Source organism: Protopterus annectens, chromosome 2.part1 (genome assembly GCF_019279795.1).
Source record: "Protopterus annectens isolate FY-2018-M chromosome 2.part1, PAN1.0, whole genome shotgun sequence".
NCBI lineage: Eukaryota > Metazoa > Chordata > Ceratodontiformes > Protopteridae > Protopterus > Protopterus annectens.
Window position 1 is genome coordinate 513315837 of NC_056729.1, and position 25074 is coordinate 513340910.

At 46.0% G+C, this 25074-nt stretch overlaps 1 protein-coding gene across 1 annotated transcript in view; it reads right to left on the reverse strand.

The window, feature by feature from the left end:
* TACC3 (transforming acidic coiled-coil containing protein 3) overlaps nt 1-25074 on the reverse strand; it is a 1197606-nt gene that overhangs the window by 949113 nt on the left and 223419 nt on the right. Inside the window, exon 4 of the mRNA XM_044063460.1 lies at nt 18674-18806. Within this exon, the coding sequence (XP_043919395.1) occupies nt 18674-18806 (133 nt within the window). The remainder of the gene's footprint in view (nt 1-18673; nt 18807-25074) is intronic.

A 25074-nucleotide genomic window follows, 5' to 3' on the forward strand; every position in this document is an offset into this window, starting at 1 on the left:
AGTTGTATTCAAGCTTGCACCCAGGAATGTAATTATTTGAGAGGGTATCAGTTGTAATTTCTTTTCATTTATAGTGTACCCTAGACATGCTAGAAGCCTTTTTACAAACGCCAGATGCTGAAGAAGAGTGTCCTTGTCCTCTGCCTGAATGAGACAATCTTCCAGATATGGATAAATTTGAACGTTTCTTTTTCTGCAAAATGCAATTACTGGTGCCAGGCACTTTGTGAAGACCCTGAATGCAGCACGTAAGCCAAAGGGTAGTGCAGAGAATTGGTAAATCAAATAGTCTGCTTTGAAGCGGAGGTATCTTCTGCAAGATTCCCCGATTGGGATATGCAGATATGCCTCAAGTCTAGAGTTACCAATCAAGCATTCTTGCCTAGCACAGGCAGTAGCTGTTGTAAAGACAGCATTTTGAATTTTGGAATGTCCAGGAAAGTATTTAGAATGGATAAGTCCAGAATTGGACGCCATGATGTGTCTTTTCTGGGTACCAGGAAAAGTCTTGAATAAAACCCTCGTCCTTTTTACTTTTCAGGAACTGGTTGAATAGCCCCCATACCCATGAGGGACATGACTTGTTTCTGGGCCTCTGCCAACTGATTTCGTGGCAGATCTGGCCATCCGTCTGGAATTGGCAACAAGTGGAAATGAAATCTGTACCCCTGGGATACTATAGTAAGAGACCCACTTGTCCTGGGTAATTAGATGCCAATTTTGAGCATGAAGTGTGCTAGTTTTCCCCCCAAAGGGGCTGCCAAAAGGTAAGTGCTTGGAGATGGCAGAGGAAAATCAGTGAGACTGTTTACTGTAGTGTGGTGCTTTACTACCTCCTCATTTGGAGGTGGGCACCTCATTGTTTTGACCTGCAAGATCTTTGTGACTGAAACCTGGAGCCTTTGGAGCGTCTGGGTTTGCCCAGAGTGGCTCTGTTGGACACTGGAAAGGACCAGTTCTTAGTAGGCCAGTGTCTACTGAACCTGGGTGGCTGCACTTGCAAGAAATCTTTTACAGTTTGCATAAATTTAGCTTTGTCTTCCATCTTTTTTAAAACCTCTTCTGCCTTATTACCAAACAGACAACTGCTGTAAAGGAGCATCCAACAATTTAGCTTTAACATGATCAGGCAGATTTTGCTCCTTGAGCCAAGCATGCCTTCTTATCACAGATCCAGTTATGGCAGCCCTGCAATAGGACTCCAAGGAATCAAAACCACAATGCAAAGTATGCTTTCCAACCTGTTCTGCTGAATGCAATAAATCCTGTAACTATTTCCACACACTCAGAAATCAACATTTTCTGTTTCAGTAAGCCCATAACATGCTGTTGATATTTAAGCATATGAAACTGGCAGTTTAAAGCCCTGATTGCCAAGGTTGCAGACATATAAACCTTCTTACCCCATCTATACAGCATCCTGGAGTCTCTATCTGAAGGGGTAGGATTTGTGGCTGTAGAAACCTTAACATCCTTGGGACCCTAAAAAATAGTTGCAGGATCAGCTGCAGGATTTCTGAAAATAAATTTGAGAGAGTCAGGAACCCTGTAATATCTGTCTGGCTTACTAAGAGACAGAGGCAGGGAATCAGGAGCCATGCTAGATTCTGAGAAAACAATCAACAATGTCTAATACAGGAGGTATAGCCAAAGGCCTATGCTGACGAAGAAGAAGAAAATCCCAAAGCCTCTTTTTGGATTCTGAGAAGTCCTGACTCTCCCAATGAACATGTTCCCTTAAAGTATGCAAAGTCTCTCCAAAAGAGTAATCCTCAGGAGGAGAAGCTCTGCATCACAGTCCTCATAAAATGGGATAGAAAATTCCTGATCAGAAGAAATGGAAACCCGATCTGAAGATTCATAATCAGTGCCTTGCCTAGGCCTCTTAACAGGGAGGGGGTCAAGGTAATTAAATCCTCAGCCATTTTGATCATTTAATTTTTAGGCATAGGGGCCTGAGCATGTGGCTCATGCGTAGTTTTTTTTAGACACAGAAGTAGATTTTGGCCTTGTTTTTGATGATGGCGTCTGTTTAATATACAAATGTTGAGGCCTGAAAACACCCTCAGAAGCCAGTGCCTGCTCAGCGGCTCCGGACCCATCCAAGGGAGAGACATCCACGGGTTCAATACTTGTAGAATCTTGCGGCATACCGGACTCCAAATGGGTCTCAGTAGAGGCCTGTGACTCAAAAGTAGCGGGCATTAGGGGCTGTGAAAGCACCTCACAGAGTACCGGCGAACCGGCAATTGGCTTAGGAGAAGCTTTGTCGTCGGTTTTGGACCTCGATGGTCTGTCTTTTACCTTGCGTTTTTTGTGAATTCCGGTAGTCAGATTGCTAACAGACGACATTTCGGGATAATTAAATCTTGAATCAAAGTATTTAGAAGCAAAAATATACTGAAGCTTAATAGTGCGTTGGTTAAATTTAGCAGAAAACAGACGAGGCACGTTGTGATCAGGCCCTAGGCAAGGAATACAGTACAAATGAAAATCCTTATGAGGTATTTGCTTCCCACAAGTAATACAATTATTAACTTTTACTGACATCGGTAAGGAGCAAGAAAAAAGTTTCCCCAACGGGGTACTTAGATTTAGTTTGAAGACTTTAGTTCTGAAACTTGAAAACGAAAATTTCAGTCGGCCGACCGGCACTTGCGAACTGCTTCTGCTTCGGGCACTGTACGGCAAGAAAGACTGATTAAAATGGCGCCGGCTGCATGTTTTATACCCCTGACGACCTGACGTCATGAAAGAGGAGAAAGCAACCGACGCAGGACCCAAGACTTTGCTATTCAGGCCGACTGAGGGCAACCTGCCAGAAGATTACTCAAATGTAATGACTGCAACAGTGCAACACGAACATCAGTGTTATCTCTTTGTCCTTAGGAGGGATTGAGACCTCCATCGCAAAAATGGCCTCTGAGAAGGGAAACAAACTCATTCTTAAAAGGTTACTCATTTTTGTGCTCATTAAGAGTGTGTTGACTGAAACTCTGACAAATGTCACATGGCGGTTGCACTGAAAGGTGGGACACTCCCAAACAGTATACACAGTCATCATGAAAATCACTGTTAGGTAACTTGCCCTTACATGAAGTACAATGCATGAAACCTGAAGTACCCTTATTTGACATCTTGATAGAGAAAAAACACCACAGGCCAACTGTATAATCCAACTATAATCAAAGTCAACTCCGTTTAAAAAAAGTCACAAATATAATACATTGGTATGATAGAGAAAAGAAAGGAAATACCAAAATAAAAGACAGCTAATGGGTTAAACAATACCAACTATGGTACTGAAGAAATACCACAAGGGTAAGGGAGGAAAGGCCGTACCAACAATGGTACTTGAAAGTGTACCAACAAAAACTACAGGTCGGGAGGAAAAACCAAGGTCAGACAGAAGAAAACACACTAGAAAAACTAATCACTTAAAAAAAATATGAAGATATCCAAAATTTTTCACACAAATATAAAAAAACTTTCACTTAGCTTAGAGCTAGGCTGAAACGCAGCTTTACAGCTATGCGGCAAACGAGATCTGAGGTAACAGGGAGAAGGTCATTTTGGGTAGAGACTTAAACCGAACCCATCAATGATAAATGGAAAGCTTACCGACATCCGATGTGATGTTTGAAAAAAAAGAGAGGTCAAGACAATGTTAGAATTCTGGCTTCCCACAAAGATAGTTCTTTGAATTGCTCATAGCCAAACTAGGTCTTGTGACCCTGCCTAATACAAAATATCAACCAAAGGTACAGTTTAGGAATGAACACAGTCGCCCATCATGATCTTTAAAAACACCAGCTGTTCTGGTGGCAGAGTGATAAAGCAATGACTACAGCCCAGTTGACCCAGGTTTGGATGTGCAGCTTGAGAAAAGTACAGTTGTGTACACTTACCATAAATGTAGATGATAGCGTGTATTCACTGTTTCAGTCATCACACTTGCATTATCTGCCTGCAGTTCAGTTAGCCCTCAGTCAGAATACCAGAGTCTTGGGATTTCTGCGTTGGATGCTGTCGCCTCTTCCATGCCGTCAGGGGTAAAAAAAAAAAAAAAAAAAAAATACATGCAGCCGACGCCATTACATCCGTTTTTCTTGCCCCAGATGTCAGGAGCCCCCAAAATAGGAAGCAATTATATTGTGTGGAACACTTCCAGTAAAAAGTAAATATCACTGCCATAAGATTTGGCCAAAAAAGGGGATAGGTAGAAAGTATAGAAAGGTCAGGGAGCTGGAGGGAGGGTAATCAGGACTGCAACAGTGAACACACTAACATCTACATTTATGGTTAAGTGTACACAACTGTACTATGCTCTTCGTCTTTCATTGTTGCACTCAACACACTTGGGTCAATTCCCAAAGCTGAGGAAGGGTGGAGGCAGTCAAGAAGTATTAGGGCTAGCTAGCAGGCCTTGTAGGACAGCTGTAGCAAATCCAGCTCTGGATTTAGAAAAGATAGGCAAGTGGTAATGCTTGGTGAAGGTGTGTACTGAACTCCAGGTTGCAACTTCCAGGATGTCCCTGGTAGGGACTCCCCTGAGAAATGCTGTATAGGATGATGTCGCCCTAGTGGAATGGGTACTGATCTCCTGCGAGGTAGGTTTTCCATGGTGCTTGTAACAGAAATGGATGCAGTGTGCTATCCATTTGGAGATGGTTTGCTTCGAAATGGCCTTCCCCTCTGCCCCTGTAGCAAAGCTGACTAGCAGCTGGTCAGATTTTCTGAAAAGTTTAGTCCTGTCAAGGTAGAACCTAAGCTGTCTGTCCACATCCAAAGAGTATAGGATCCTTTCCCCTTTATTCTGAGGATTAGGAAAAAAGGTTGGTAAATGGATGGATTGGTTTAAAGCCACACTGGACACCACCTTGGGCATAAATGATGGGTTAGTCCTAAGGGAATCCCTGTCCCCATGGAAGATCATGAAGGGTTCAACAGCCATAAGGGCCTGTAACAGAATCTCTTCTTGCTGAAGTGATGGCTAGAAGTAATGCTGTTTTCCAAGAGAGGAATTTTAACTCTGCTCTAGCTGCAGGCTCAAAAGGGGGAAGCGTGAGCTTCTCTAGTACAAAATTAGGGTCCCAGGCAGGAGTGGGAGCTCTCCTAGGGGGTCTTACATTGTTAGCTCCTCTCAGGAACTGTTTGACCAGTGGGTGAGAGAAGAGGGGTGGATCAGTGGTGTAATGAGCTGAGATGGCAGAGGCATGAATCTTAATTGATGAGAAGGATAGGCCTTTGTGTAGTAGCTCTGTTAGATAATCTAGGATTTGAGGTAAGGTGGGCCACAGCTGTCTCCTTTCCCTGAGACTGGCTCTAAGAACAGTATCTTTTCCACTTTTCTGAATAGGATTTCCCTGTACTAGGCCCTCCTGGCCTCAAGGATGACATCCAGCACCTGTTTGCTGAGAGCTGCTGGTGATGCATTCAGGGAATAAGCCAGGCTGCTAGGTTCAGGGTTTGCAGCTGAGGATGCAAAATCTGGCCCTACTGCTGGGACAGCAGACAGGGGGTCTCTGCTGCAGGTGCCAGGGTGGCACTGTTGTCAAACTGCGTAAAAGTGGGTACCAGTGTGGCGTGGTCAGTCTGGTGCAATAAGGATTGTCCTTGGCTTGTCATGTTTGATTTTGAGTAGTACTTTCGAGAGGCGGGTCAGAGAAGGAAAGGCATAGATTGAGAGGTTTTCCCATATAAAGGATAGGGCATCCACTTTTCAAGCTTGGCTGTGGGTTGTTCTGGTGCAAAATTTGCTCAATTGATGGTTTTGGGGGGAAGCAAAGAGGTCCACCTCTGGTGTCCCCCACCTGTGGATTAGAAGCTTGAATGAGTTTGTTTCCATTTTCCACACATGTGGGTCCATTACATTTCTGCTTATGTAATCTGCCAGTGAATCTTGTTTGCCTGGCAGGAACTGAGCTTGCAGGTGCACTTGGTTGCTCAAGGCTGTGTTCCACAAAGCCATGGCTAGCCTGCAGAGAGTGTAGGAATGAGTTCCCCCCCTGCTTAAGTACCACATGACTGTGGTGTTGTCTGTCCTTATCAAGAGTTCTCCTGGAAGGATAAGATATTTGAAGGCTTTCAGTGCATTCTGCACAGCTAACATTTCTTTTTGATTGATATGCAGGTGCATTTGTCCTGGGCTCCATTTGCCTTGAATGCATTTGCTTGCCATGTGAGCCCTCCATGCATAGTCTGATGCATCTACTGTCAGGGCTTGGGCGGCAGGGGGGGGGGGGGAGTTTAGTGAAAGGGAATCCCTTGTTGTGGTTGCAGGGCTCTGCCAACCAAAGGAACTCTGTCCTTAGGGAAGGAATGATAGGAATCACTTTTTTCAGGTCCTGAGAATGTTGACACCAGAGACTTTTTAAGTACCATTGAAGTTTCCTCATATGCAGTCTTGCATATGGAATTAGGAGAATGCATGAGGCCATGAACCCTACGCCTTGCAGTATTTTTCCTGCAAATAGCTAGGTTTGGGTGGCCAGTAGTTTGAAGTAATTTGTCAAATAAACCTGTTTTTGTGAAGTGAGGAATGCCATCTGGGAAGTGGTGCTCAAGCTTGCTCCCAGGAGTACAATTTTTTTGTATGGGTACCAGACATTATTTTTTTTCACTGATGGTATACCCAGAGAAGTTAGGAGTCTCTACAAATGTCAGTTGCTGAAGTAGCAGCTCCTGACTCTCCGCCTGAATAAGGCAATCGTCCAGGTATGGGGGAATTTGAATGTTTCTCTGCCTGCAGTATGCAATGGTTGGAGCCAGGCACTTTGTGAATACCCTGGGCGCAGTAGATAAGCCAAAGGGGAAGTGCAGAGAACTGAATGCATGGAGCCTGCCCTGAAACGTAAATATTTCCTTCAAGATTCCCTTATGGGGATGTGCAGATAAGCTTCAACTCTAGGGTGACCAGCCAGGAGTCCTTGGCTAGCATAGGAAGCAGCTGTTGTAGTGTAAGCATTTTGAACTTTGTTACCACCAGGAAGGTATTGAGAACTGACAGATCCAGGACAGGGAGCCAAGAGTCCTCTTTTCGGGGCACCAGAAACAGTCTGGAGTAGAAACCCTGTACCCTTTGCTCTGTTGGAACAAGTTGAATAGCCCCGATACTGAGAAGAGAAAGCACTTGCTTTTGGGCCTCTGCCCACTGGTTTGGAGGAAGGTCTGGCAATCCACTAGGGGTTGGCCGTGAGTGGAAATGGAATCTGTATCCCTGGGATACAATGTTTAAGGCCCATCGGTCCTGGTTAACTTAGTCCCAGTTTTTTGCAAGCAGGGCATGGGTGCAAGTACTTGGGCATGGCAGGGAACGATGAAGGACAAGTCATTGTGAACTTTTTCCATAAGGGGGTGGCTTAACACTGCCTGTTTTTAATGTGGGAGTACTCCATTGTTTAAATCTGTGCATACCTTGAGACTGTAGTCTCTGCGGTCTGTTGCCCCTGGGTTTGGACTGAGAAGGCCTGGGAGGGACTGGAAAGGAAAAGTTTTTTGAGGGCCAATGCTTACTGAATCTAGGAGGGTGTACCTGTAAGAAATCTTTTAACAGTGTGCATATATTTAGCGTTTTCCTACATCTTTCTAAGAACTGTTTTTGGGCCAAACAAAAATTCTTGGTTTAATGGAGCATCTAGCAATTTTGCTTTGACATGGTCTGGCAAGATTTGTTCCTTCAGCCAAGCATGCCTTCTCAGAACAGACCCAGTGACAGCAGCCCTGCAAGATGCTTCTAAGGCATCAAAACCACACTGCAAAGTATGTTTACCAACTTGGTTTGCAGAATGCATTAGCTCTTGTAAATCTTTATTTTCTGCACAGTCAGGAATCAACAATTTGTGTTTAATTAGTTCCATAATATGCTGCTAGTATTTCAACATGTGAAACTGGCAATTTAAAGCCCTGATGGCAAGATTTGCAGAGGTATATACTTTCTTACCCCATTTGTCTAAAGCCCTAGACTCCCTGTCCGAAGGGGTAGGGTTTTTGGCTGTAGTAGCCTTAATACCTTTAGGTCCCTGGGAAATGGTCTCTGGATCCGCAGTAGGACTTTTAGAGAGAAATTTGTGAGAGGCAGGTACTCTATAGTACCTGTCAGGCTTTCAAGGAGCTGGAGATAAAGTACCACGGGTAGACCTGATTCCATGAAGACATCATCTACAATATCCAGGACAGGGGGTATAGCTAGTGGCCTGTGCTGAGGCAAATCTAAAAATTCCCAGAGTGTTTCTGGACTGAGGGTATTCCTGGCATTCCCAACAGAAATGCTCTCTTAGGGTATATGCAGGGTTTCACCGAAAGAAAAGTTCTCTGAGGGGAGGCAGAGGGAATGGAATCCTCTGCATCTGAATCCTCACAGGTGGATAAGGGTATGACCTTGTAATCAGAGGGGTCAGAGTCATCGGACTCATGGTCTGTAGAATCAGAAGGAAAATCAATTATTTGTCTTTTAGAGGGGAAAAGGCTGACTTCCCCTAATTAAAGTAATAAGGTCTTCAATCATTCTAAGCATTTGTTTCTGAGGCATGGGAGCTTGAGAATATGCTTTGGTCATCTGTTTCCTAGGCGTAGTGCGAACTCTGGGCGTGAGAAATTTGGTAGTTTTAGTCAAAAACGAAGTATTAGGTTTAATACGAACATCGGAAGGTCTGAGTACACCCTCAGAAGCCGGTGCCTGCACAGCGGCTCCGGACCCATCCAAGATAAGAGACATCCACAGGTTCCATAGTTAAAGCATCTCATGGCATACCAGACTCCAAATGGGTCTCAGCAGAGGCCCGCAAATCAGTAGAAGCGGGTATCGGACTGCGAAAGCACCTCACTGAGTACAGGCAGACTGGCGACTAGCTTAACGGAAGTGTCGGCGGCAGTTTTGGACCTATGCGGTCTGTCTTTATCCTTATGTTTTTTCGGAAGATCGGTAGTCGGATGGTTTAATGAACCTATTTCGAAATACAAAGAACAAGGGCGAAAGAATTTAGCGACAAAGATAGCCTGACAACGAATAGTTTGGACGTTGAATAAAGCACAAAACTGACAGTGAGGAACGCCATGGTCTGGGCCTAACCAGGTGACGCAGTATGAAAGAAAATCTGAGGTATTTGCTTTCCACAGGCAAGACAACTGTTAACTTTTTCTGACATCGGTTAGAGCAAGAAAAAAAGGATCCGCAAAGGGGTACTTAGCTTTAGAAGACTTCAGGTTGAAACTAGAAAAAACAAATTTCAGGTAGCGGCTGACCAGCACTTGCGAACTGCTTCTGCTTAGGGCTCCCGTGCGGCAAGAAAAGCTGCTGTAATGGCTTCAGCTGCATGCTTTATACCCCTGATGACCTGACGTCATGGAAGAGGTGATAGCATCCGAAGCAGAAATCCCAAAACTCTGGTATTTGGGCAGACTGAGGGCTACCTGCAGGCAGACAACCCAAGTGTGATGACTGCAACAGTGAAACAAGAACATCTGATAGAGCAGTAGGAGAGGACAGTCTCATGGTTATTCCCCAGAGGAGGCTGGAAACACAAAGAAGGGTGCATACTATTGAGAATTGGGTTGGGAGAAAGAGAGGTAGTGTGGAAGCCAAGTAATGTGGAAATGATGTCCACTCCAGACAAAAACAAAGCATTGGCAGGAGAGGTGAAGGGGAAAAAAAGTTAATAAAAATCCCCTTGCAGATGATGTGGCAGGTGGTGTGACAGCTTGACATTAACCACCCCAACTTCCTGAAGCTCTGCTCCGGCCCCAGCCCTTCCAGGGAAAGTCTGGGTGTGTGGAAAAGGCTTGTAGACCCAAGGGTACTGGGCACTAGGATAAGATGCCATATGATAAAGCAAGGGCACAGTGCTGAATTCCCACTTGTTCAGCTGACCCCATTATCAATGAGTTTTCCCCAAGGACCCTTTGCACACATTTAAAATTAAAAAAGTTATACAAACCCTATTACATACACATTTTCTCACTGCTTCACTCGTTAACCTCCTTCGATCACTGTTTCTGCTCAAAGTGGCGCTCATCGTGCTTAATGAGTTTCATTCAAATGTAAGTCAGTAAGAAGCAGTAATGACTTTCAAACATGCATTTCATGCTGCGCACTTTTTCACTGATACATAATTGGTAAAGTGAACTATATCAGTCTAAAGAAAATAGCAAACAGACAGAGATCATGAACACAATTCAATTAGCAGCTAAGATACAAGCCTGCTCTTTTTGTAGGGTATTAGAGTACAAAGATAGGCGAGTTAGCACCTTATCTGCAGAATTCAAATTGTTAAACCCTTGGAGGTAGACTTTAAGACCTTGAACAAGAGCATGAAAATATCACATGCCCAGAGAAATTAAGGCAATATATAGTATCATTGCAGTAAAGGCATGAAAAAAATTAACTAAAATGTTGTACATTAAAATGTTAACTTTTCTATAGGATTTTAGGTGGTGGAAGGCAAGGGCAACCATGAAAGTGACAACAAACTGAATTCTAAAAAAACTGCAAAAATAGTAGCAGTCACAAAAGGTGGATGTGGTATATAATTTGTGCACTGGAAGACATTTTGAAACACTGTGTGTGCGGATTAACAAGATTTTCATCCCTGCACCCCCCCCCCCCCCACCTCAGAAACATTTCCAGTTATTGCAGAAAACACTACAAGATCTCAAAAAAAAAACAAATATTCTGTTCTGATTGCACAAATTCCTATTCACACCTATGAACAATTTATATAAAACTGGTGTTTTAAGCAGAAAGCAGAGTGTGCAATCTCTATTTATAACAGGCACACCATGCCCAGATACTTCATACATGATCTCCGATATTGCAGTTGATCAACCATTAAGTTCCGTTAGTCCTCAAACTCAGTACAGTCTGTTAAACAGTCACTCAGAAAGCCATTTCACTTAGCCCTACTGTCCCCTGCACCACTTGTAGCATCTAAGGGGTTACGTGCAATGGCACTTATCACAACCAATGGCCTCCAGTGCTATGCACTCAAAGCTCACTCCTTTGTAGACAGCACCTCTGTACAATCTGGTCTCCACCTGGGAATCTACAGCTACATGCCTTGACACATGCTCTCCTGTCCCTGCTCTACAAAGAGTCAAGCAGGCTTCAGGGCTCTTCCCCTGGCAAATGACTGAACATCTAGTCAAACTTACTTTACTTGAACAGTTAAGACGTTATCCCTCTGCATAAACAAAGCTAGCAAGTTTGCCCATACTTGGGAGCATTTGCGCAGAAATTAAGAATTTTCAAGTAAGCTCTCCAACCCTCTTCCCCTTAAGCAAATCTGGAGAAAAGCACCATTGAAAAGTACATCAATTTTAACAGCAGACATCAAAAACGAATACCCCTTAATAAAAAGAAGTTATGTACTCACCATAACGTTCCATGTTTTTAGTCCATCTCGCCCTTCATTCTTACTGATGGGATCAGAGCTGATCCTCGGCTCCGACTCGGCCTATTTACAAGCTGGAAGTCTTCTAGTTGGCTCGTGGCTAGGTAGGAATCCATTGGTGCACCAGTACAATTCCCAGATCTTGTTTGCTGCTAACTTGGAGAAATAACATAGAAAGAAGCCAATAATAAAAGGTCAACAGTGAATAATGATAACAATATTGTTCCGTCTCTAGGTACTTTCAGGATGGGGGTAGAAAGGTAGGTTCATAAGAATGAAGGCCAAGATGGACTACAAACATGGAACGTTATGTTGAGTACATAACTTCTTTATGTTCTGTAGTCCTATCCCGCTTTCATTCTTACTGATGGGACAGCGTCCCTACCACCTTATTCTTGGGTGGCTCAAGGAAAAATACTAGAGTACCATGGAACCAAAGGATGCATTACCCCTGGAGGTTAAATCCAATTTGTAATGAGTAATAAATGTCTGAGGGGCAGCCCAAGTTGCTGCTGCACAGATATCAAGTGGGACCCTGGCTTGAAAGGCTGCAGAGGTAGACTGAGATCTCTTAGAATGAACCTTGATTTGGAAAGGTAAAGGCCTACCCTCGGAGGTGTAAATGTAAGCTATACAGCTAGATATCCAATTTGATAGGGTCACTTTGGAAACTAGTAAACCTGATCTGGATTCGAAGGAAATAAATATTTGATCTGACTTCCTGAATTCCTTAGTCCGGTACAAATAAAACCTTATTGTCTATGAATATCTAACTGATGAAACCTGTATTCTGCTGCGTTGGAATGATTTGGGAAGAACACCATTCTATATATTGGTTCAAAGTGCTATGGGAACAAACCTTGGGGACAAAGGATGGATTAGTACGAAGAGATACTCTTGTCTTTGTGAAAAATCAGATAAGGGGGTTTTACTTTCTGGCAGATGTAATAGCCACCAGAAAAAGTCTTCCAAGACAGAAATTTCAAGGACGATGAATGAGAAGGCTCAAAGGGCGGAGACGTCAATTTGGATAGCACAAAATTCAAATCCCATGAAGCAACAGGTTCTTGAAAAGGGGATCTCTTAAAGTGGCACCTTTGAGGAAGGTTTTGCACAGCCTATGTGACATCAGATTAGAATCTTGTAAATCTAGATGAAACTTAGAAATTGCTGCCAATTGAATCCTGATAGCGGCAGCCGCAGATCCTTGGTGGAAAAGCTCAGACGGGAATTCCAAAACCACCGGAATGGAGGCAGTATAAGGGTCAACATTCTTTTAAACAGCCCAGATAGAGAATCTCCTCCATTTACTGGAATATAGTCCCCTACTGGAGGGTTTATGAGGAGACGTTAGGATATGAGTCACGGAGGATGAGAAGTCGTGAAGCCTGACTAGGGATGGCACTGGAGCAGCCAAGCTGTCAAATTGAGGGTGTGTAACGTGGGATGAAGCAAACCTGACATGTGCGTCAAGAGATCTGGCACTGGGTCCAGAATCCAAAGGTCATCTAGGAGAAGAGGCCCAAGAAAGGTGAACCAAACCTGAAGAGGCCAGTAAGGGGCAATGTCAGTTTGCTTCCCAGCTGTTTCGCTTTCTGAATATAACCTTGGGTATGAAAGGAAAGGGAAGAAAAGCATAAAGGAGACCCAGGGGACAATCATGAACGATTGTGTCTCTGGGTGACTCCCCCGGAGGAGGGAAGAGAGAGAAATAGGTGCTGCATTTGGCATTGATCGGGCTGGCAAAGACATCGCAGCAAGGCTGTCCCCATCTGTGGAAAATCTGCTCTGCTATTTCCTGTTTCGGAGACCACTCGTGAGGCATCAAGATTGCCCGGCTGAGCTTGTCGGCTATCACGTTGGTTGTCCCTGGAATGTGCGTTGCCACCAGAAAACGCTGGGAAGATATTGACCATTTCCAAACACGAATGGCCTCTCGACAAAATGGGCATGATCTGGTTCCACCATGTTTGTTGATATACCATACATGTTGTTTGATTGTACTGCAATCGTCCCAAGAGGAAGAAGGTCGTGAAATGCTTGCAACGCCAGGAGCACCGCCCTCATCTCTAGAACATTGATATGCAGGTGAGCCTCGTGATCTTACCATGTGCCTTGGACAGTCCTGCCTAGATAATGCCCCCCCCCCAACCTGTGAGGTATCCGTGGTCACAGCGGCAATGGGTTGGCGAGGGACAAAGAGAGTGCCCATGTGGTTAACTGGTTGAGTTGAGTCCACCAAATGAGGTCCTTCTTGCAAGAGTCTGTCAGCAGCATGTGATGAGATAATGGTAGGTGTTGAAAGGACCACTGGGATGACAGCAGCCACCGAAGAACCCTCATGTGTAGTCTGGCTAGTGGCACTAGTAGTATGATGGAAGCCATGGTCCCAAGAAGCTTCAGAACAGCCTTGGCCTTGACTTTTCATAGGGGGAGAAGTTGTTGAATATGAAGAACCAGATTTTGTGAACTCTCTACTGGCAGATGAGCCAAACATGTCTACTGTGCATCTCTGCGCCTATAAAATTCGCAAATTGAGAGGGCAATAAGGTAGATTTTTCCCAACTGAATGAAATCCCCAACTGGGCACAAAGATGAATGGTAGCGTCCCTGGTCTGAAGACGTAGATGCCTGGTGGGGGCCATCAGGAGCCAGTCGTCCATATATGGAAACAACTGGAATCCTCGACGTCTCAAGTGAGCTGTCACTACTATCATACACTTGAACACTCTGGGGGCTGTGGCGAGACCAAAGGGCAGAGTGAGAAACTGGTAATGACTGGCTCCCAGTCGGAGGCGTAGATGACTCCTCAACGCCCTGTCCACTTATGTGGTAGTAAGCATCGTGGAGGTCTATTGAGCACATCCAAAAGTATCTTTCCCTAGTAACAGGAGAATAGACAACAGTGTCACCATCCGGAACTTGTCCTTTACTGATTCGTTCAATCTGCTAAGGTCCAAGATGGGCCTGCAGTCTCCTGTACGTTATGGCACTAAAAAAAATCTGGAGTAAGTTCCGGATCCTATTTGGTCTACTGGGACGGTTTGGATGACTCTTTTTGCCAGCAACTTGTTGACCTCCACAGTTGCCTGATCCCTGTGACTGGGTGGAACATCTGGGATCTTCTTGGGAACATAGGGTGGCAGAGAAAAGGGTACGACAACTTCTAGTAATTCTTTGTACCCATTTGTCTTGAGTGATACTTAGCCAGGCTTCTGGATACAAAGAAATGCGACCCCTGACCAGTTCCAGAGAAGCACAGTCGGGCCCGACATCAGAAGCGCTGATAAGGTCGGACCCGTAACAAATTGCGGCCTCCCTGGTTTTCCGGTCTGCCCCTGCCTCTATGGCGATGTCTACCATTTCCTCCTCCTCCTCTGCCTCTGAAGGAGGAGTCACCCTGTGCATCTTGGAAAAACCTCTGGGAATTCTTGAACCACATTTTACCACCTCTCTGACCCTTATGGTATGGTCTAGGGAGGACAGTAAAACGTACTCCCACGGCAGAGAGTGTTTTTCTTTCTTGCTCAAGAGAGTGTGTCCTTTACCTTGGGTCCAAACAATGAAGAACCGCCAAAGGGGGCATCGGTAAAGGTAGACAAACGGTTCTGCAAAATTACACAAATGCAATCCAGGAATGACATCTTAGGGAAATTCCCGAGCCCGCTGCTCTACTTTCTCCATCGGCTGCATACGAGATAAGCCTCATGGATGAGTTGACGATAAGAGTTCAAGGTGGACAACTGGGCAGACACCTTATCAGGGACTCTCTCAGTACATGTACTTTATAGAGAATCTCCTAACTCCTTAAAGTGATCTCTCTGAAGCCTCGTGAAGTGTGTAAGGTAGTTCAGCGATCTAAGAGTAAATGTCGCTGATGAGAAGATATGCTTCCCATATCTGTCCATCGTTCGAGACTCATTCAGCAGATGAACAGAAGTTTCTGCTAGCTCCTTCTTAGGAACCACCGCCAACACCATGGCATCTACGGGAACACCTTTAGACAAAAATTCATTTCCCCTGAGTGCAGAAAGAAACTTATCTGGTCTCCTGGGAACTGGCTCCACAGCATCAGGAATATCCCACACCTTTCGACTAACTAGCTCCTTCAGATCGAAGGACAAGACACCCAAGAGGTAGAAGGTTGAGACCCGAAAGCATTCAGGTACACAGACTCATCAGAAGGGGTGACAGTGGGCCAGCCGCACCTCTGCTTAAGGATTTCCAGGATGTCTATGAAGGAGACATCATCAGAGGACGACTTGGGGGAATCTTCTGACTCCTCGAGGTCAGTGTCAGAGGTAAGAAACTTATTCTGGGAGTCTACATGCTTCCTCTTGCATGTTCTCTTCTGTGGGGGCTCCTCCGAAGAGTTGAGGCCACCAGCCGGTTGCTCCTGAGGCTGCAAGTCTCTGCTGTCCAAAGAGATTGTAGGAGCTGAGACAGAAGTAGGTGCCCTAGCGAGGAGAGTGCCGGTACACCTGGTAGGAGCTGATGACAGAGACAGCACACTCATCTCGAATGCCGACCTCCTCGGCTCAGAGACAACCAAGGATGCCATTAGTTCCGGAGCCATCAGCTCCGAAATAGACGTAGGGTCCAAGCTCACCCTCACCGACACGCTGAAATGGAGGCTCAGAACCAAAGAGGTTCAGGTCCAGGCATCCCTGTCGGGGCCAACTGGGGATCTTCGGCTCCTAGACACACGGATGGCACAGTGTGTCAGAGCAGAACTCTGCTCCGAAACAACCTCAAGGGGAGCTGGAACAGAGGGTTCCCACCAGCGGTACCAAACACTCCAGCTCCGAAAGTCCAGCATGACTCTGAGGAAGAATTACCGAAGGGGGGACGGACTCAAGTGGCCCCGGAACAGTCTGGGTCGGAGCAAACAATTTAGGTAAGGCAGATGACTTCAGAATTCTCAGCACTACCCTCTCCACATCTTCCGATAAACTCCTGAAAGACCTGGAGGACAGAGTAGGAGAACAGGATCTTTGCAGTATGGGTTACTTTAATGTAGGCGAGACCAGTAAAGGGTTCGTAGACTGGCTCCATTGAATACTCTCAGTGGTCGGCTCCGAACTACTTGGTGCCGACCCTCTAACGACAGTAGTAAAACTCTCAATCGGCTCAGAACTCAGAAAGGCCGATGAGACAGTAATTTTGTCAGACTTAGTAATTTTAAGAGACGGCTCCGAGAAACCAGCTGGCGCCGGGGAGGGCCTCTTAAAAGATTTGGATTTTTCCTTTTTAGATCCCTGAGATCTAGCAGAAGAGGAAGAGCTAGCCAGATCTTCCTCAAAAGAAGGCTTTAGGAGACCTTTTAGGATGACCATATTTTTTCTTTCTTGCAACACCCTAGCACTAAAAGAGTGGCAAAACAAGCAAGTTTCCTGTAAGTGGATGGCGCCAAGACAGTAAATGCAGTTACTGTGGCCATCCGTTATGGACCTCATCTGTGAGCATTTTACACATTTCTTAAAGCCAGATGGCTGATTGTCCTCGCCTTCCTTAGACATCTCACAGAAGATGAACACAGACAGACAGACACAGACAGACAGACACAGACAGACAGACACAGACAGACAGACAGAGACAGACAGACACAGACAGAGACAGACACAGACAGACAGACACAGACACACAGACACACACAGACACACACAGACACACACAGACACACACAGACACACACAGACACACACAGACACACACAGACACACACAGACACACACAGACACACACAGACAGACACACAGACAGACACACACAGACAGACACACACAGACACACACAGACAGACACACACAGACAGACACACACAGACAGACAGACACACACAGACAGACAGACACACACAGACAGACACACACAGACAGACAGACACACAGACAGACAGACACACACAGACAGACACACACAGACAGACACACACAGACAGACACACAGACAGACACACACAGACAGACACACAGAGAGACACACAGACAGACACACAGACAGACACACACAGAGAGACACACACAGAGTAAAGAAAGTGGGAGGACTAGGTCCTCTAATTTAAACGGGCCTAGCCCTACAGGAACTGGTAAGAAACACCATGAGGACTAGGTCCTCTAACTTAAAATGGGCATAGCCCGGGTAGGAAAGAAAGGAAAACTAGGTCCTCTAACTAAACTGGACCTGGGGTGACAGAAACAAGTAGAGACATTCGCACACAAACTAGAACAGGAATAAGTAATTTGTAGAAAACACAAAGAACAAGGTCAACAGAACCTCTTTCTGTCTGCAGCACTAATACAGGAAATATCAACAAGCGGAAGCTCCACAAAACATTTATTACTTATATGTTTAAACAAGCACACAAAGTCTAAACTAAGCGCAAAAAAGCCACCTACAACTAATATCAAAGGTATGAACCGTAACATATAAAGTTTATATATCTAAATCAACCAAGAGAAAACTGGCACACAGGATACCAAGTACTATAAGGCCAATGGCCAACTATACTTAAAGAATTGCACACAAAAGGGACTTAAAAAAACGCTATCTAAATGGAACACTACACTAACTATAGCTATAAAAAGCTATAAAACAGTATCAAAATGTAAAATTAGAAGATTTATCCAAAATTTTGAAGAAAATGTACAAGACTTCGCCACAGCCTAGAAGAAGCACATCTGAACTCATCGACACGGCAAACGAGATCTGGGGATTGTACTGGTGCACCATGGGATACCTACCTAGCCATGAGCCAACTAGAAGACTTCCAGCTTGCAAACAGGCAAAGTCGGAGCCGAGGATCGGCCCCGATCCCATCAGTAAGAATGAAGGCGAGATAGGACTACAGAACATCTGATGTTTAGAACAAAGTTATTTCCAAGTAATGCTGCCAACCATAACCAAAACTAAGACTAAACAAAGATACTTGAAAAAAATATCTGGGATAAAGTCCCTTTTATGAATATTTCAGAAAATTAAAAAACTGTACTTTAGTATAGAAATGAACTGCGGTGGTGGTGCTGCGGTAGCGTCGTCGCCTCAGACATTGCTCGTTCGATTCTCAGAGCATCTTCTGTGTAGCGACATGCATGAATGGGCGTTCTTCGTTGAAGGTTGTGCGTTAGGCCCGGCAAGCCAGTACGTAAAAATCTACTGCCAATCATTAGCGGACCGGAGTTCCGCTGTGGCGGCCCCTCACCGGGAAAAGCCGAAAGAGACAAACAAACTTTAGCATAGAAATACGTTATTTCACCAGTACAAAAATCACTCAAAAAGGCTCTTACATTCTGATGCAGGAACAAACATATCGTCGTCTAGACAACCATCAACAGCAGCACTCTGCCTTGTTGAAACAGACTGAATTTTAGACAAATCCAAAACTGGTCCGATTACAGTTTCTTCTGAATATGTTGTGTCCTGCAATATTTAAAAAGGTACCTTATCAATAAACACTCAGCAGAACAAACATGTACAGCCAAGCACTTTATCTGCTAGTTTATTTGCATTAGAACATTTAAAAATGCTGTCAGACCACTAAATTAAACTGCTTTAGCTGCTTCTACATTACAGCCCTACCAATATCTACTCTACTGTAAATATTTTATTGTACTAACCAATGTTTATGATACTGCACTCATACTTTATTCATACAAATCAATTACTGTACAAGTCTTGTATCCCACACTTCTATAGGCTTGGACTAAAGGCCAGCTTGTACTTCCTCAGGTGCCAGCCTTGTAGCAATTGGTCTACTCAGGTAATGTAGCAATTGCCTGAAGCTCACAAAAAATGAACCATTACTTAGCTTGCCAAAGTTATCTGCGAGAGAGAAATATTCAGCTAATATTACGGCATCATTTAGATATGGAGTCTAGAAGAACCACACACCTTCAAAGCATTCTACAACTAATACTTGAAACAATATCTTAATGCCGAGGCTGTAAAAGAAACTCAGCAGAAATCAAATACCAAAAAATATACTATCGCAACCATTACTCAGATTACTACCAAAAAAATAACTATCCAAGCCTAGTACATAATGTACTGGTGGTGGGCGACTAGTCACGTACACATACTCAAGGCTAGACAAAAACAAGTCGACTGAGTAGTCTTCCAGCTGCTAGGGTCTCAGACATTGTAGGAACCCTGAAGACCATTCACAATGAACTACATTGTTAGTCCATGTGGCATGTTAACGACCTAGACTGCAAAATTCACTGTCATTTCTGAGCTCTCCATGCATGTCACAAATGCTGGCAAGACCTGGGCATTGAACAAAATCCTCCTTCTGTGAGGATGATGCAGAAAAAGAATGATTGGTTTCAAATGACTGAATGTGTGTTATTTGAAGGGGATCCAGTATGTTTTTGCTTGGGATGAGTTGCTGCACACACCAACTTGCAGCACCAAGGACGGCTTTTACCCCTCATTCTAAGGTTTCAGCACATATTGACTAAAGCCCTTGCTGCCCCATACTATTTCAGACAGAGTCCAGTTAATGTACCTCCCCACCTAAAAAACAAAGAACCAGACAATAACAAGGTAGCATTACTCAGAGGCTAGGAGTCAAATTGCTTCATCTACAATGCACTTCTGCATTTAGAGCATACTTGTGTACTACTGAAACTGAGTTTAAAGTGCAGAAAGCGCTCCTATACAGGATTTTGTCCCTATCATGCTTTTAGATCTGATGAAAACTGCACTGAAATATCCATATTTGTTAATGATCACATTGCCTCAAGGCATATTTGAGGAGTCCCAAAACCAAACGGAGACAGGTGTCACTATCAGATCATAAGATGTTACAGGAGCCACTCAGCAGTAATATCCCCAGAAAAAAAGTTTGATTAGGGATTCAGCCAGTATCTGGGATTTCAGATACTGGCTAAGGCTCCTGCCGCCCCTCATAGTGCCTTTTTAGGCAAGGTTCAAATGACAAATTCACCACCGTAACAGGAACAGGCAAGCAAAAAACTGAGGGCAATGCTACAAGTCTAAATCTCAAAATGCACTCACTCGATGCACTCCTTAAAATGGAGAATAAGAAGTTATGTACTCACCATAACGTTCCATCTGAGTAGGTGGCTTCATTTGTCTGCAACCTGTGGGTCTTGGATCCGATATCGGATCCGGGCCGGCAACTATTTATACAGCTATAGATCCGAGCTGCTAGCTCTTCCCCTCACCCATAATCCCCTGCCAACCCCAAATGACCTCAGATCAAGTTTGCCCTCCTATATACCTGAATAGGTATCCCAACAGGAAAAGGCAGTAAAAATACCATCATCTAACTCTTCTGAAGGTCAGGGGGAAGGAGGGGGGGATGGTTGCAGACAAATGAAGCCACCTACTCAGATTGGTGAGTACATAACTTCTTAATCTGGAGTAGGGACTTCATTTGCCAGCAACCTGTGGGACAGAGTCCCCAGCTACCTGAATCTTGGGCGGCCATCATGGAAGAATGTTCCGGAGCACTGCGGAGCCAAAGGATGCTCTCCCTCTGGAAAGGACGTCCAGTTTGTAGTGGTTAATAAAGGTATGAGATGAGGCCCAAGTGGCTGCCGAGCAAATATCATCCAAGGGGACTCTAGATCTGAATGCAGCAGAAGTAGATATGGAGCGAGTGGAATGTGCATGAACCCTTTGAGGTGCGGGCCTCCCAGAAGTCTCATAAGCTAGAAGGATATATTGGGAAATCCAGTGTGATAAGGTGACCTTCGAAACGGCTTTACCTAAATTGAATTTGGCAAAGGAAATGAACAGCTGATCAGATTCTGTGACCAGCAGTCCTATGAATATAGAAACGCAGCTGCCTGTGCACATCTACAGAATGCAGCTTGTATTCTCCTTTATTTTGATAATTAGGGAAGAAAACAAGAAGATTAATGGACTGATTGATATTGGTTTCTGAGGCCACCTTAGGTAGAAAGGATGGACTGGTCCTGAGGTACACTCTATCCTGATGAAAAACCAAGTAAAGGGGTTTTACGGAAGGAGCTTGAAGTTCCGAAACTCTTTTTGCAGAAGTGATGGCTACCAGGAATGCTGTTTTCCAAGACAGGTATTTAAGATCAGCCGAGGCAGCTGGTTCAAAAGGATAAGCAGTCAAGGCCTGAAGAACTAGCGATAGGTCCCAAGGGGGTATGGCTTCTATGATAGGGGGCCTGAGCAGAAAAGTACTCTTGAGGAAGGTTTTACATAGTTTAGCTGACATCAAAGGACCTGTCTCGTGTCCTACGTGGTAATGGGAGATGGCTGCCAATTGTACCTTGACTGTTGAACAGCTATCCCCTTGCTGAAAAAGCCCGGTAAGGAAGTCCAAAACGGACATTAGCAGAGCAGTGAAGGGGTCCAGATTATGATGTTCCACCCAGACGAAAAAGCGTTTCCATTTGCTGCGGTAAATCTTCCTGGTGGAAAGTTTATGCGCTGCCACCAAGATGGCTTTGACTGGTGAAGAGATACCGGGAGTCCTAATTAAGAGTGGAACTGGAGCAGCCAAGCTGTCAGCTTCAGGCTGTCCAGATTCGGGGTCGGTAAAAGCCTGATGGGTTGGAGATCAGATCCAGGCTGGGATCCAGAATCCAGGGAGGATTCACCAAGTGAGACCACAGGCAAGGGAACCAAGTTTGTCGAGGCCAGAATGGGGCAATGAGGATCATTCTGCTCCCCAACCGAGAGGCTTTCTGTAACATCTTTAGCATCAGGGGTAGAGGAGGATAGGCATAAAGTAGACCGGGCGGCTAAGCATGCACTAGAGCATCTCTCGGGGCTTCCCTGGTGGGGGAATCAGGGCGAAGAAGTTGTCGCATTTCATATTTGAGGGAGAGGCAAAAAGATCGCAGCAGGGTTGTCCCCATTTTGCAAAAATCCACTTCGCTACTCGGGAGTTGAGAGACCACTCGTAAGGGGAAAGAATAGTGCGGATGAATTTGTCCGCCAGAACGTTGGACCATCCCGGAATATGCGTTGCGATCAGAAAGCGGTTGGTGGAGATCGCCCATTCCCACACTCTCATGGCCTCTCGGCAGAGAGGGTAAGACCTGGTTCCCCCCTGTTTGTTGATATACCAGACAACTGACATGTTGTCCATCTGTATCGCAATAGTTCCTACGGGAAGAAGGTTGTGAAGTGCTTGCAATGCCAACAGCACTGCCCTCATCTCCAGAACATTGATATGCAGGGAGGTCTCTGCCTCGTTCCATGCGCCTTGGACTGTTCTGCCTGAGCAATGCCCCACCCACCCGAGGCAAGAAGCGTCCGTGGTCACCGTGACAAGAGGAGGTGGAGCGCAGAAGGGGCGACCTGTATGGAGGTCTGGGGAATGAAGCCACCATAACAGGGCCCTCCTGCAAGCCTTGCTGATAGAGACAGGGTGATTGAGAGGAAGAAGCTGAAAGGACCATTGTACTTGAAGGGTCCAGTGCAGTACCCTCATGTTTAGGTGAGCGCATGGAAGGAGTGTAATTGCCGCTGCCATAGAGCCCAGTGCCCTCAGGACCAATTCTGCGGGTGGAGCTTCTGATTGGAGGATGGCCCGCACATGTAAACTCAGATTCTGTAGTCGTTCTGGAGTGAGGTAGGCTCGAAGACTTCTCGTATCTAATCTGGCCCCTATGAAGTCTATCACTTGTGTCGGAGCAAGGGAAGATTTGTCCATATTGATCGTGATGCCTAACTGGGGGGCTAGGCGAAGAAAAAAATCTCTGGCTGAGCAGAGTAGATGCCTTGTTGGGGCGGTCAGGAGCCAGTAGTCCAGGTACGGGAAGACCTGCATTCCCTGAAGTCTCAGGTGGGCCGCTATCACTGCTAAAACTTTGGTGAACACCCTGGGGGCTGTGGTGAGGGCCAAAGGGAAGGACCCTGAACTGATAGTGGCTGGCTCCCAGCCGGAAGTGGAGAAACCTCCTGGATCGCCTGACCATTAACATGTGGTAGTACGCATCCTTGAGGTCTGTTGAGCACATCCAGTCGTTCTCCCGCAACAGGGGGAGAATGGATTGAAGAGTGACCATTCGGAATTTCTCCTTGGTTACCAACAGGTTCAAGAGGGAAAGGTCTAGAATTGGTCTCAGGTCCCCCGTCTTTTTTGGCACCAGAAAGAACCTGGAGTAAAACCCTAATCAGAGCTGGTCTGGGGGGACGGGTTGGATGGCCCTTTTTTCTAGCAGCTGCTGGATTTCTGCGGCTGCAGCCTCCCTCTGATCGGGTGGTACATAAGGGAGGTTCTTGAGTCTGGGAACATGTAGCACAGGAATTTTGTAACCTCTGGATATAATCCGAAGCACCCAGCGGTCTGAAGTGATGGACTCCCATGCTGCCAGGTGCCTCGAGAAGTGCCCCCCGACTGCCTCCAGAGTGGAGCAGTCGGGCAACCCTTCAGGGCTGTTGCGTGGGCCGATCAGAGAAGGATTCTCTGGACCCAAAATTTCTCTTTGCCCCTCTGCCTCTAGGGCGGCATCCTCCCTGTACTCCTCTGCCACGGAAGGACTGGTTGTCCGGAGCAGGTTGGGAATGTTGCGATTTCCGGAACCACATCTTCTTCTGTCCCTTTTGGTTCTTGGAAAAGGACCTCTGGGGAGCAGAGAAGCAGACTCAGATGGCAGACAACGTCTTCCCGTCCTTCTCGCTCTACACAAGTGTCTCGTGAACGGTCTTGCCAAACAAAGCAAAACCATCAAAGGGGGCATTCGCAAAGGACGCCTTGAAGGGCTCCGCGAAGTCACAATGTCGGAGCCAGGCCTGGCGTCTCATAACTAGGCCCGCTCCGCTAGCTCTAGCGGCTCCCTCAGTTGCATGAGACAAAAGCCGCATAGAGGTATTAGAAACAGATCTCAGAGTGGCCATACGAGTGGAGTACAATTGCTTGTCCTCCGCAGACATGGACTCCGGGGGGGGGGGGAAGCAGCGTATTCTTTAATAAGATCCCGCAGCATCCTGATGACATGTGCCATGTAGTTCAGAGACCTTACGGAGAAGGTCGGTGAACTGAATACCTGCTTCCCAAGGCGATCCATCAAGCGAGACTCCTTGCTCGGAGGATAGACCGAGGGGCTCTCCTGAGCTAGTTCCCTCTTAGTGGCTGCCGCCATCAACATGGCATCTATAGGGGGATACTTGCTCCAATGTGGCGGGTCTGCGGGGGGGGCTCAAGATCCTATCCGGGCGCTTGGGAATAGGCTCCTCAGTGTCCGGCTCCTTCCATGCCCTGGTGGTCACAAGGTCCACCAGGGGGTCGGCCGGAGAGGACACCCAAGAGGTAGACGGGCCTGCTTCGAATGCCTCCAGGAACACGGACTCTTCGGAGGAAGCCTTGGGGGCAGACCCCCCCCCCCCCCGAGCCTAAGCATTTCCATGATGTCTCCAAAGGAGACATCCTCAGGGGGTGACCTTGGGGAGCCTTCCCCTTCATCTTAGTCCGTGTCCTCTATTAAGGACTAGGGGGAGTCCACTTGCCTCCTCTTACACTTATGCTTGCGAGGCACTTCCTGGGGGGGGGGGGGCTGTCCGAGGAGGTCTCACCAGCAATGTCCTGTTCCAAAGGAACAACCTGGGACATCGAAGCAGGCTGTCCCTGTGGCTGGGTGATGGAAGCCTGACCCAGCAGAGAGGGAGTGCAGGGTGGAGCAGAGACAAAGGCCGGAGGTCTGGATGCTCTCGACAGAGCCCTCTACACTACATCGAA